Source organism: Malania oleifera, chromosome 8 (assembly GCF_029873635.1).
Source record: "Malania oleifera isolate guangnan ecotype guangnan chromosome 8, ASM2987363v1, whole genome shotgun sequence".
NCBI lineage: Eukaryota > Viridiplantae > Streptophyta > Magnoliopsida > Santalales > Ximeniaceae > Malania > Malania oleifera.
Window position 1 is genome coordinate 25,660,996 of NC_080424.1, and position 13,959 is coordinate 25,674,954.

The window sequence follows — 13,959 nt, forward strand, 5'->3', positions numbered from 1 at the left end:
TCAGTAAGTCTTTAATTACACTAATTAAAAATAAAATGTAGGAATTAAAATAAATTTAACTTAATAGTACAAGGACTAATTTATGATTTCACTCTTTTATTTTTTGTAAAGCAATTAATAGAAATCCCATATAGTTATGGAGTAACTTATTAAATATAGATACTTAGAAGAAATTTTTTTAATTAAGTTAATTTTACTAAATGTGTTGTAATATGTAAAAAATTAACGACTCTTTTTACATTGAGTCATATTTAGTGGAGTGATTTTTTATTGTCAAAACCTTAGCAGTTTTGTTACTTTATTTTTTATTTTTTATTTTTTATTTTTTATTTTTATTTTTTATGAAAGATAAGAAAACTTAAAAGCAAATGTTGTAGTGAGAAGATTTGGAGTGAAAGATGAGTTATGAGAAAGACGCGTAAGGAAAAGTTTGAAACTCACCAATCGCATAATGCCACGTTGACTCAGTGAAGGGTATGATTTGGTATGAATCTTAATAATGTGGTTCTTGCACATTTTAGTGGCCGGATAATTAACACAGTATCTCGTAATTGATGAATTTCAAATCATACACGAAAAATGACTGCTTGCAAGTCTTGCATCGCTAGGCCCAATGAACCGCTCAATTGATTAAAAATAAAAATAAAAATAAAAAAGACGGGATTTAAATCAAGAATTTTGTTTGAAAAAAGAAAGAAAAAAAGAAAACGGAAAAAAACAGGGAATGAGAATTCTTTGAATTGCATTGTATTTCATATACTATTTGAAATGAAAATTTGTTCAATGTAATAAAAAAGGTTAGGAAATATATTAATGATATGTGAAAAACTAATTATTTTTCATTCTTTTACACATTTTTTCTAGCTAAAAATTTAATAAAAACTAAGATTTTCCAGCTTTCCAAACAATTTTGGGATGGGTTGTGAGGTTGGTTCACCCCAAACTTCAAACTTCAAACTTCAAACTTGAAAGGGGACATATAGAATTTTCATGAATGAGTCATAAGCCCTGCTCCAATAGTATAGAAACCATACATGCATGTCTATAAATATATATGGTCTGTCCCTCTCCCTACATATGTCTGAGAAAGTCCCTTCTCTCACCAGGGTTAATTAGATGCCTAGATGACCTCCTTACCTAGCCCCTCATCTCATTAATTCTATTAGGTCAGGGTTAGGTTTAAACCCAAGACCTCTTATTTGAAAGTCTCAACATCTAACCATTGGTATGCCCCCCTAAAGAGAATTTTACTATTTTTATTTTATTATTTTTGATAAACATAAGTCTTGATATGATTTGTCAAAAGAACTTGATGCACAAGGGAATGGAGAAAAATGTTTGGGAGGGAGGATGGGGTGGGCATAGAATGAGATTAGTCTTGACATAGTAGTAGTATTCATCATAGACGAAAACAGAGCATTTGGACTTTTCATTTCTATTTTCTACAAAATTACCTCATCATTTTTTGGTTTTCAAGATCTACATAAGAAATTAAATAATAATAATAATAATAATAATAATAATAATAATAATAATAATAATAACATCTTCTAACTTTTCAATATAAATTTTAAAAAATAAAAACAATGTGCAAATTTTATAATTATTTGAAGAACTAAAACTAAAAAATAAAAAAGTTCCCAGAAGTTAACCATGGATCCCAGTAGACAAGGCTAGGTTTCTTGTTGAATAAAATGTAATAAGCAAATGGATGACATAAGATCGGGAAGTCTGAATGAAATGTGAAATTATATAAAAAAAAATATTAAAAAATTAAAAAATTATTATATATTGATAATAATAGCACAATTTTTTTCCTGCAATCACATAACTTAGAATGGCTTCACTTGACATATGTTGGCATTGTATTTCACTTCTCAGCAAGCAGGGTTTTCCGCAGTATTCAATCAAAAGGTTCAATCTATTTGATTCATAAATTTAGGTTAATGTCCCAGCTGGGAATAACACTTATTATTACCTCTATTCCTCCTTGTTTTGAACTACAACACCATATCTTCTACTCCCACAGCACACCAGCAGCAGATCGATCAAAAGAGTGGAGCCCTTTGCAGCTGGATCATTTTCTCATCAGCTTCTCCTTCATCCTTTCAACTGCACTCCTCAAGGTCCCCTCATCTTTGCAAAACGTAAACCTTACGAGATTCTTGCCATCTTCTGGGTTTAGGTAGAAAACGCTGGTTGGAATAGCTACCACCCCAACTTCCTTGATTAGAAACTCACAGAAGGCAACATCATTTTCGAGGCCAAATGGCGTGTGATCTACCACCACAAAGTACGTTCCACTTGATGGAAACACCTTGAAACCAACAGCTTTCAATCCCTCCACCAAAATTGCCTTCTTTGCCATGTAGTCCCTCTTTAGCTCCTTGTAGTAGGAGTCCGGAGCTCTGAGGGCAACTGCTGCTGCCCACTGCATTGGGGTTGAAGTCGCAAAAGTGAGAAATGAGTGTGCTTGCCGCACTCCCCACGTCAGATGGGGTGGGGCTATTGCCCACCCAATCTTCCAGCCTGTTAAGGAAAATGTCTTCCCTAAGGAATTCATGGTTACAGTCCGTTCATACATCCCCGGAAGCGAAGCTATTGAAATGTGATCCATTTCAAAGGCCAGCTTATCATAAACTTCGTCGGTAAATACTAGCACATCATTCTCGATGCAAAGAGCTGCAATGGTGTTAAGTTCTTCCCAAGTGAACATTTTTCCTGTCGGGTTATGTGGAGTGTTCATTAAAACAGCACGCGTATTTTTCGTAATTGTGGACTTGAGCTCGTCAATTGGGACAGAAAAATCTGGAGGCCGTAAGGTGATGCATTTTATTTTGGCACCAGCCATAGAAAGAGTAGCTTCGTAAGAATCATAAAATGGAGCAAAGAGAATCACTTCATCACCAGGATTTATCAAGCCTAACATGGTTGCAGCAATTGCTTCTGTGCACCCTGAGGTGACAGTAACTTCCTTATCAGGATCTACCACCAGTCCAGTATCTTTCTTGAATCGAGCAGCAATGGCAGAGTTGAATTCAGGAACTCCATACCCACGTGCATATTGGTTTCTCCCATCCTTAATGGCTTGAATTGCTGCTTCTTTCACAAACTCAGGGCCATCAAAGTTCGGGAAACCTTGGCCAAGGTTTATTGCTCCATGTTTGATTGCAAGCATACTCATTTGTGTAAAGATTGTTGTTTTGAACTTCTCCAGGCGCCTTGCAACCTGAAAAGTAAAGGCGTGAATATTAGAGAAACAGGGCAGTAATAAATATGTTGACATGCTCTTCAACTCCTTATAAGAAACATTCATCAACGCAACTAATATCCCACATACTTAGCTGGAAGAAGTTCATGGTGCTCTCCTGAAATGTCTTAAAGGCTACAACAACAGCAAAAAATCAAGGCTTAAGTCCCACTAAGTAGGGTTAGCTATATGAATCCTTTTCCACGATCGATATGCTCTTAAGCAATATCCTCTAATATATAGAGGGCTGTTAGATCCCAATTCACTATCTCATTCCAATTATTCAAGGCCTATGTCCCTCTCCCTCCTCCTACTGCCACTAACATTAACTAGCTCACTCCTACACATAGCAGGTGCCCATACCATTTCAGCCGCCCCTCCCCTTATTTCTATAGGTGCTATATCTAACTTACAATGAATGTGTTTATTCCTTATTTTATCTTTTAGAATTATATATTGCAACAAATGCAAAAAGAAATGAATACTTAATATTTCCATAAACAGTGAAAGGATGAAACAAGAAGCATATTGCATCATCAACAAATCCAAAGAAATAACTCTAGTTCAGAGTCCTTCCATGAGCCATGACACAGCGATTCAATGAGATCAGCGAGAGTGCATTGAATTATTTGAAACCCCAGCCAAAGATACCATGATTTCAAAGCAGAACAGAAAGGACAATAACATGCACAACTGTCATTTGTATTTCTAGGTTGCAACTTGATTTACATCTACTTTCTGCATTAATTAACTGGATCCTTGACCAATTCTAATTTCATTTGTCATGAAACCAACTCAACCAAGGCCCCTAGCCAAAGCAACTACTTCAAACATGAAACAAACTCCATCTTCTCAAACCTGCAACCAATTTGACTGGAAACTTTTATACAGCCTAAAAAGAGTTAATGACACTCTCATTCAATAATGTAAGCGGAAGCTTTGAATCTTTTATTCAAGCATAAGTTTGGTCATATGTACATCCCAATATATAATACTATTACCTATCCTAAACAAGGAAACAATCCCCTTACTGAATAAAATCAAATCCCCTATATTTACCCACTTTCCTAATTTGTGTATTATTTACAATGATACTTAGGATTGGGATTTTAACACTCCCCCTCAAGTTGGATCATAAATATTAATCATTTCCAACTTGCTAATGAGATCATCAAAGTTCTGTCGTCCCAATCCTTTGATGAAAATATCTGCAGTTTGTTCCTTGGTAGGTACGTATGTCATACAGATAATCCCTTCTTCAATTTTCTCTTTGATGAAGTGTCTGTCCACTTCCACATGTTTTGTCCTGTCGTGTTGAACTGAATTGAGAGAGATGCTGATAGCTGCCTTATTGTCACTATAGAGTTTGATAGGAAAGTTCACCGGAACCTGTAATTCCTCCAAGAGTTTTAGTAACCACAGTCCTTCACATATCCCTTGAGCGACTGCCCTGAATTCAGCTTCAGCACTACTATGAGCCACCACGTTCTATCTTTTGCTTCTCCACCAGATTTCACCAGACGAATGTACAATAACCAATGGTGGACCTTTTATCTTCCACTGATCCTGCCCAATCTACATCTGTAAAGATCTCTACTTTCTTGCTTTCACATTTCTTCAAGAAAAGTCCTCTTCCCGAGGATTCCTTGAGATATCTAAGGATCTTGTACACAGCATCTAAGTGAACTTCTTTTGGTGAATGCATGTGTTGACTCACTACACTGACTGCAAATGCAATATCTGGTCTAGTATGTGATACGTAGATTAGCTTACCAACTAATCTCAGATACCTCTCCTTTTCCACTAGTATTCCACAGTCTTCAGCTCTCTTTACCGCTTCCATCGGGGTTTCGCTGGGTTTGCATCCCAACATGTTAGTTTCAATTAGGAGATCAGTAATATACTTTTGCTGAGAAACACTAATTCCCTTTTTCGTTCTCGCCACTTCCATGCCCAAAAAATACCGCATTTGTCCCAAGTCTTTAACTTCAAATTCAGCAACCAAAACTTTCTTCAATCTCTCCATTTCTACAGTATCATCACCAGTAAGAATTATATCATCAACATACACTATTAGTATTGTTCTCTTACCTCTTTCAGACTATTGGATGTATGATCTGATTGCCCTTGTCGATAACCTTAATTCTTTATCACTTTTGCGAATCTGTCGAACCATGCTCTGGGAGATTGTTTGAGTCCATACAAGGACTTCTTGAGTTTACACAACCTATTTTCTTCACCTTTCCCACTGAATCCTGGTGGTATAGTCATGTATACTTCTTCTTCTAACTCTCCATTTAAGAAAACATTTTTAATATCAAGTTGTTGTAGTGGCCAATCTAAATTGGCTGCCAAGGACAAAAGAACTCGAACTGTATTAAGTTTGCCACTGGTGCAAATGTCTCCATATAGTCAATGTCGTAAGTTTGTGTAAAACATTTTGCAACAAGTCTGGCTTAATATCTTTCAACTGTTCCATCAGATTTATATTTCACTGTGAAAACTCATTTACAACCCACCAGCTTCCTCACGTTCGGTAGATTTGTCAACTCCCAAGTTCCATTTTTTTCTAGGGCTCGCATTTCTTCCATGACTGCCTCTCTCCATTTAGGTATTTCTAGAGCTTCCTGAATGTTCTTTGGTATTTTCATCCTGTCAAGATTAGAGACAAACACACGATATCCTGTAGACAAGCTTTTATAAGACATGTATTTAGACCAAGGGTATTGAATACATGACCTGGTTTGATTTCTGATTGCAATAGGTAAATTTATATCATCAGGTACAGGATTATCAGAAGAAAGCTCAATTACCAAATCAAGATTGGGCGTGGACTCATGGTTATTCGGAGTCATCACCGGTTCCAACACTCTTAGTGCCTCAGGTATAAGATTCTCCCTGTTCTTTGTTTTTGGCTTTCTTGAGCAAACAAGTATGTTTGCATTGTTTTGTTCTCCTGTATCTCCCCCTGAGGTTAAGTGTTCTGTTGTGTTTGGCAGGTCGAGAGGTAATACAATGGAAGACTCGATAGATGGGTCAGGGAATGAAGCAACAGGTGGCTCAATAAGTGGTACTAGTGCAGACTCAGTAGTAAAGAGGTCAAAGAACCGATCTTCACTCCATTTCTCCCCCTGAAGAGAGGGCTTTGGGAAATACGGAGTGGTTTCAAAGAACGTAACATCAAGACTAACAAACAGTCTTCTGGAGACCAGATCATAGCATTTGTAGCGTTTCTAGGTAGGAGAATAACCAAGGAAGACACATTTAATGGCACGAGGATCCAATTTATCTTGATGGTGTGCATAAACAAGAACAAAAGCAGTACAACCAAAGATTTTCAACAGGAGACTAGAGGTGAGTCGAGAGGTAGGAAAATGTTCCTAGAATTTCTGAAGAGAGGTGACAAAAGAAAGTACTCGACTCGGTATGCAATTAATGAGATGTGTGGCTATTAAGATGGCATCGTCCCAAAAATAATGCTTCATATTGGTAGTGAACATTAATGCCCAAGCTACTTCAAGTATATATCTATTTTTTCGTTTAGCAACCCCATTTTGTTGAGGAGTATCCACACAAGAACTCTAATGAACAATCTCATTTTCTTGAAGATAAGTTCCCAGAATAGTATTAAAATATTCCGTACCATTATCAGTACGTAAAATTTGAATATGAGTCTGGAACTGTGCATGAATCATGGAATGAAAACTAAAGAAAATGGAGCGGACTTCAGTTTTGTCTTTCAGTAAGTAGACCCAACAAAGACGAGTATGGTCATCAATAAAGGTAACGAACCATTTTGTATTGGTGCGATTGAGGGAATGCGAGGGGCCCCACAAATCACTGTGAAACATAGTAAATGGGCGAGATGGTTTGTATATGGATGATGGGAAAGAAGTACGACGGTGTTTTGCAAGCTCACACACTTCACATTGAAACTCAGAAGATAATTTATTTGAACAAATAGAAGGAAACAAACGTTTTAAATATTGGAAATTGGGATGACCCATCCTTGAATGCCATAACAAAAGTTCACTATCTCTAAAAATAGATGCAGAATCACAAATTGCAGTATTACATAGTTCACTCAAGCTTGCCTCCTCAAAGTAGTAAAGTCCCTCATATGCCTTAGCAGTGCCAATCGTCTTCCCCGATGATACGTCCTGAAAAACACAATGAGAGGAAACAAATTTAGCAAAACAATTTGAGTCTTTTGTTAACTGACTGATGGATAACAGGTTGCAAGATAACTTGGGAACATGTAGGACAGATTGTAAAATTATGGAGTCAGATATGCGAATACTTCCTTTTCCAGTAACTGGTGAGAGAAAGTCATCTGCAATTTTTACTCTTAAATTCCCAACATACGATGAGTAGGATGAAAACCATTGATAAGAACCAGTCATATGATCAGATGCACCCGAGTCAATTATCCATGGAGATTTGTAACAGGATGTAGTATTTAAAGCTGACAGATAATTACCTCAGTGAACCAGGAAACCGAAGGAAGACTGACCCGATGTTTGAATTGATGAAAACATTTTATACAATTGATCTAACTGTTCAGGATTGAATGCACTACTTGAAGAAGTATTGATTTTTTCTCCACGTAATTTTTCAGTTGACCCGTCAGAGCTAGCCTGGTACCCACGATTTTTTTTGTGTTGTCTCGGCTTCCAATCTACCGATTTTCCATGAATCTCCCAGCAGGTATCTTTTAAATGACCTGTTTTTCGGCAATGTTCGCACCATAATTTACCTTTTTGTCGTCGTTGACCGAATCCCCCTGGGCCTTTTGATACAAGGGCCGAAACATCATGCCCATTAGTGTGCCCATCTAATTTTTGGGCAGATACGGGTGCGGATAGATGATCCAGCCCAACACAATCATTCTGGGGCAGCATCACACGCCTCCTGTTCTCCTCCCTCCTAACCTCTGCGAAGACCTCTCGGGTGGAAGGAAGAGGTCGCCGGCTAAGGATGCGTCCCCTCACATCGTCAAGTTCTCAGTTTAGGCCGGCAAGAAACTCGAAGACCCTTTCATTTTCTAGTCTCCTTCGGTATCACGTACTGTCACCGAAGCACTCCCACTCCTTGTCGATGCTCAGGTCGAGCTCCTGCCAGAAATGGGCCATCTCCATGAAATACTCGGTAACTCCTCTCTCACCTTGTTTCATCTGCCACAATCGGGTCTTGATTTCAAAAACTTGCAAGTAACTCTCGACGTCAGAGTATGTTTCACGAACGGCGTCCCAGACGTCCTTCGTCGTTGGCAAGAACAAGTAGACATTTTCGATTGACAGCTGCATCAAGTTGACGAGCCAAGCGGTGACCATGGAGTTCTCAGACCTCCATTTTTGCAAGGCTACGACGTCGGTGGAGTCTAGTTTCCTCCATTCGCCGGTAAGATAACCTAGCCTCCCTTTTCCTTCAATCACCAATTTTATGGATTGAGCCCACTCACGAAAATTTTTTCCGTTTAATTTCTCTAATGAGAGTGGAAAGGTTATGTTATCTAGCCCATTCAAACCCCCAACGGGCGTGGCCTCTGAGTCACCATCTATATTTGCTGAAGAGGTCGACCCTCTGCTGTTGACGGTGCTGTTGGCCATGGTTAGCTAAGGTTGATAAACCCTAGCTCTGATACCATGTACGCGGAAGCTTTGAATCTTTTATTCAAGCATAAGTTTGTTCATATGTACATCCCAATATATAATACTATTACCTATCCTAACAAGGAAACAATCCCCTTATTGAATAAATCAAATCCCCTATATTTACCCACTTTCCTAATTTGTGTATTATTTACAATGATACTTGGGATTGGGATTTTAACAAATAACTTCATAAGCGAAACCAAATGTAAGAATTTCAGTTTAAGAATAAAAAGTTAAAGAAAAAGAAAATCCCAATCAGCTCTAACAAAGCCCCAAAGTATGGGTCTCTCAGGATGAACTCTATGTAATTGTCCAAATACATGCTGATATGGAGATCAGAGCAGACATACATGCACGTGTATGTGTACCTGGACAACTGCACATGAATAAAACTGGCCCAACTTGAAATTGTAGGCTGTATCAGATGGCCTTTGTTGATTCACTTTCACTCTGCACCTCAATCAACCGGAAAACAATCAATATCTCCTCGATAATCAAGTGAAATTTGAAGCTTCATTGGCAATGGAAAGCACCAAATATAGTGCCAATGTTCAAGACCCTGGGCAGCAGTACTCTATCTGATTTGGCTGAGATTTTTTGAGTTACCCCTTATTTTACTTTCACCCCAAATTAGCCTGCATCCTCACCTAAATGATTCAAGAAGAGGTATCCTACAAGCTTAAGAAAAATACAAGGGATCCCACAACCTTCAAAGGAGATCAGATAGTTGTAAATTCTGAAACGCACAGAACTGCCATTCCCAACCACAATTTAATACCTTGCAGCATTAAGTCAATATGCCAATATCAATATTCTGCACATTCGAATGGACAACACAAGAGAGATATTTCAATATGTTGGGGTAGCCATCTACGGCATGTGGGTATGCTAAGCAAATCTAGATATTTCAACATGAGAGAGTGCTAAGTAAACCGTGATAATCATCTAGAGCATTTGGCTTTGACTAGTATCAACGATATGAATTGCAAAGCCAGGGCAAGTCATCAAAAAAATAAACTTGGGTCAAAGCTAAACCCCAAATATATAGAGGCAATGCGAGCACTCAAGTATGATTGTACTTTGTAGTGTGGAAGTTGAGAGTACAATAAACAATATTATAACGGCACAATAGCATAGAGCCCTCAAACTCCTGAAGCAAAAGAAGAGAGCTGTAAGGAACCAAAAAACAGAAATGCCACTAGAACATAATATTTTGCAGAAAGAGTAATGCAGGTGCACAAGGAGTGTAGGACACCGGTTTGTGTTAATGGATTAGTAAAGCAAATCTGTGGATACATGATCTATTGAAATTCATAAAAATTTGGAACTAAACTAAGCAGACTCTGAAGATTAGATAGAAGAAGTCCAATCCAATTTAAGCTCACTATAACTTGAATTTGTCAAACTTCCCATCCGTGATACACATCCATCGCGCTTAAGCCTGTGCACATGGCATGGAAAGCAAAGTGCCAAATCCACTTCAAACAATGAATCAGTGAAAAGTTTTAAAGACCAAATGCATATGCAGAAAGTATTATGTCAAAGATCAACCAATTAACTATTACAAACGCACAAGTTCAGAACGAAAGCGCACTGCATACTTAAAACAATCAGTGGACATATATACACACACATATAGGAAGGGGAGTGGGGTGGATTAGATGAAACTGTTTAAAAAACGATAAAGCTAAACCCAGTTCGACTTCTGAGCATGTCCATCCGGAAATATCTTAAAATGGAGGAAAGACCAAACCAAAAGCAAATGGGTATACCTGCAACGGCTGATGGGTGTTCTTGGCCTGCTCCTCCCGATCCGAGACTGCCTCCTTTTGGGCCGAATCTGTCGACAGGGTCGCCATGAAAGATGGGTATCTGCTGCTTCGACTGGCACTAATACGGACACTTCCCCACAAGTTCTTAAAAGCGAACAGCGATGAGTATCTGATGCTGAAAGGCCTTAGCAATTCATGGTGTCTCACGGTAGATGGAGATACAACTGTAACAGGCATCACAATTTAAGGTTGAGCTTAGGGTTTTGTAGCATCAGAGGGAGGAGGACTCAAAGTCCCTAGGGCTGTGCAAGTTGAGAATTTGGATTTGCTCTCCTCCACGTCTGCCCATCGATTGCTCGGTGAACCAGTGGAGATGGTGGACGCTTTTACCATTGGTTAATTGTTAGGCCACTGTGATTTGGGCATTTTTAGTGTGGATGGCATATGGTTGTACTAGATAGTTTTCATTTACCACACTTTATTGGTTCTATCTCTCTGTCTATTTTTATTTTTTTTTTAAATATTAAGTAAAAAATAATGGCGTAGAGAATCACAGTATCTCACCTTTGATTCACCTAATGTTTATTTCTATAAATAAATTAATTAGAATAAAATAATTATAATTAATTATATAAAAATTACTTTGTTATTATAAAATAAATAATAAAGTAAATTTTCTTATAAATTCATAACAATAAATAAAAATAAAAATAAAGTATGAAGGATCTAGAAGGTCGTGATAAAGGCAAAGTTGAATTTGTCAAAAAAAAATCTCCATGCTTTATAATTTGTTCAAAAATATCAAAAAAAAATTATTTAAGAATTAAGATAATAATCGTACAGCATCACATATACAAAAAGATATTCATAAATAATAATTTATTTTTGCCAAGTTTACTATTGGGGGCTTATGTAGTAGTAGTAGTAGTAAAGGGGGTTTCTTCGATTTTTAAGTAATGTCTTCTATTTTCTTTCCTTTTCTTTCTTAATATTTTCCCAAAAATCAAATTCAATGTATGAACACATGTGATTACTACTAGGGAGGCTTTTAAGTTTGAACCCCTTTAGAATGAGTTTATAATCATTTTATTCTTAATGTGTTTAAATTATTGTAAATGTGATATTTTACATTATTAAGCTTGTAAATACAAGTCAATTATCCAATGATAAAATCACCCTGAGGGTGGTTAGTGACAACCTTAAGCATACTGTTAAAGTCTGAGGACTTTTATTTATTCAATCAAGAGCGCAAGTGGGTGACTGAATCAATATTTATTTGGGTGAATCTTAATAGATGAATCAATGTTTAAAGAAAAATGAGTACTTGATTGTATTTTTATTATATATTATTTATTTGTGTGAATCTTAATCCAATGAGAAGCCTCTCTAACACTGATGTTGCAGAAACCCGAAAAATTATAGTAATTAAATAATTAAAGGAAGGAGGAAAAAGAGAATTTCAAAAGAGTTTTCAGCAGGGTCTCGTCGACGAGCGCTGAGTGTTCGTCAATGAAAAGGCTTCTTGAGCTCGTCAACGTGGACATATGCCTCGTCGATGAGAATTTACCGAGAGGGCTGTTTACAGGGCTTGCAATTCGTCGACGAGGATTAAGTGTTCGTTAACGAATCTCTTCTTGGACTCGTCGACGAGGTGATGTGGCTCGTCGATGAGACAGCATTTTATAAATATGCTTAACTCGGATTTCAACGAAAATTTCATGCAGCAACCTTCTCTCTCTTTCTCTCTCTAAAATCGTCCTCCCCACCTTCTCTCTAGATTTTCGGCTTCGTCCTTCGCCGATTTGACGATCGAAAGCCGCCACGCTACTCTAGGAAGATTCTTTTCAAATCTGCTAGAGTGTTTTGTTGGTTAGACCAACTTGAGCACCATCCCAAAATCTAAGTAAGTTGGTTATTTTAAGTTTTATAAGGTATTTGGTATTTTTAAACTGAAGAAAGTGTAGTAGATGGAATAATACTGAAATTTTGTTGGAAAAAATGTAAATTTCAGAGTGTTGAGCTGGAAACATCACGGGTGTAGATTTGGAGTAATTTGTGGGTTTCTCTGTAAGTCAGGTAAGGGGATAAATTAAGTCAACATTTTTCCATAAAATTATTTATTGTTATACAACATTTATTTTCAGGAAAAAATACGTATGTTATAGAATTATGTTTTGAAATACTGTTGTTGAATAGGGAAATGGTTTTAACACATTTCATAAGAAAGTATAATTTCAAAACAAATTTTGAGTTTAGAAGGCTACTTACATTCATGTGGCATGAGTATAATATTTCCATAAAAATTAGGTTATATTAATATTATGATTTTTTCCAGAATAAGCATGTTATAATAGTTTTTAGGAAAAACCATTAAAACAATACAGGAACTATGGTTTTAGAATATTATGTTAAACAGTGCAAGAATTTCATGATTTTTACGTTATGAATTATCCCGCGTAAATGCCGTAATTTTTACGTTATGAATTATGCCGGCATAAATGCCATGATTTTTACGTTATGAATTATGTCAGCGTAAATGTCGTGATTTTTACGCTATGATTTATGTCGGCATAGACGCCGTGATTATGTATGTTATGTCATAATTTATGAAAATATGATTATGTCAAATATTATTCTGAAATACAAAACAGCTATGTTTAATATTATGAAGTGCATTATATGTTATCAAAACCCGAATGGCATAGTTTAGTTTTACGAAGTACGGTACCATAACTATATGTTCACGATTATGTTTATGTTAGTGCTACCACACATCTTAAATAGAGTATGGGAGATGAGAGTCGATGTGTCTTTATAGGAGTGTCATAGTTCTCCTGGTAGTCTGGCACAAGTGGAACAGGCCTATTGAACTTATACACCTATGTTTGACTTAACATGGTCGATCAGCCATTACTAGGTCCTGCCTATGGGCCACACAATCTTGTCATGTGAGGAGTAAAACATGACAACAACTAGCTATCTATTATGGGTAATATTTCAGTATGATATAGTTATATAAGATGATTTTCTTGTACAGAAATTTAGTATGTCTACCTATGTTATGACAAATCATGTTTTATTCAGGTATGACAGAACTGTTTTTACCATATATGAATTATGTACTATTTATATGTATAATACGAAAATACTCATGTTACCACACACTGATATTAGTTTATCTCCCTTACTAAGAGGTGTCTCCCCCCAGCATCACAAACATTTCAGGAAATTTAGGTAGGAGGGCGAATAAAAGTCCCGCAGCGGTACAAGTTGACTAAGCTAC

General features: G+C 36.9%; 1 protein-coding gene across 1 annotated transcript; it reads right to left on the minus strand.

Moving 5' to 3' along the window:
- Nucleotides 1-1,902: 1,902 nt before the first annotated feature.
- LOC131161388 (uncharacterized) lies at nucleotides 1,903-11,111 on the minus strand. Its single transcript, XM_058117128.1, has 2 exons — nucleotides 10,677-11,111; nucleotides 1,903-3,229 (listed from the first exon to the last, which is right to left on the minus strand). Exons 1-2 carry the CDS (start codon nucleotides 10,911-10,913, stop codon nucleotides 2,078-2,080), a joined length of 1,389 nt encoding a protein of 462 aa, XP_057973111.1. The 5' UTR covers nucleotides 10,914-11,111; the 3' UTR covers nucleotides 1,903-2,077.
- Between the last annotated feature and the right edge of the window lie 2,848 nt (nucleotides 11,112-13,959).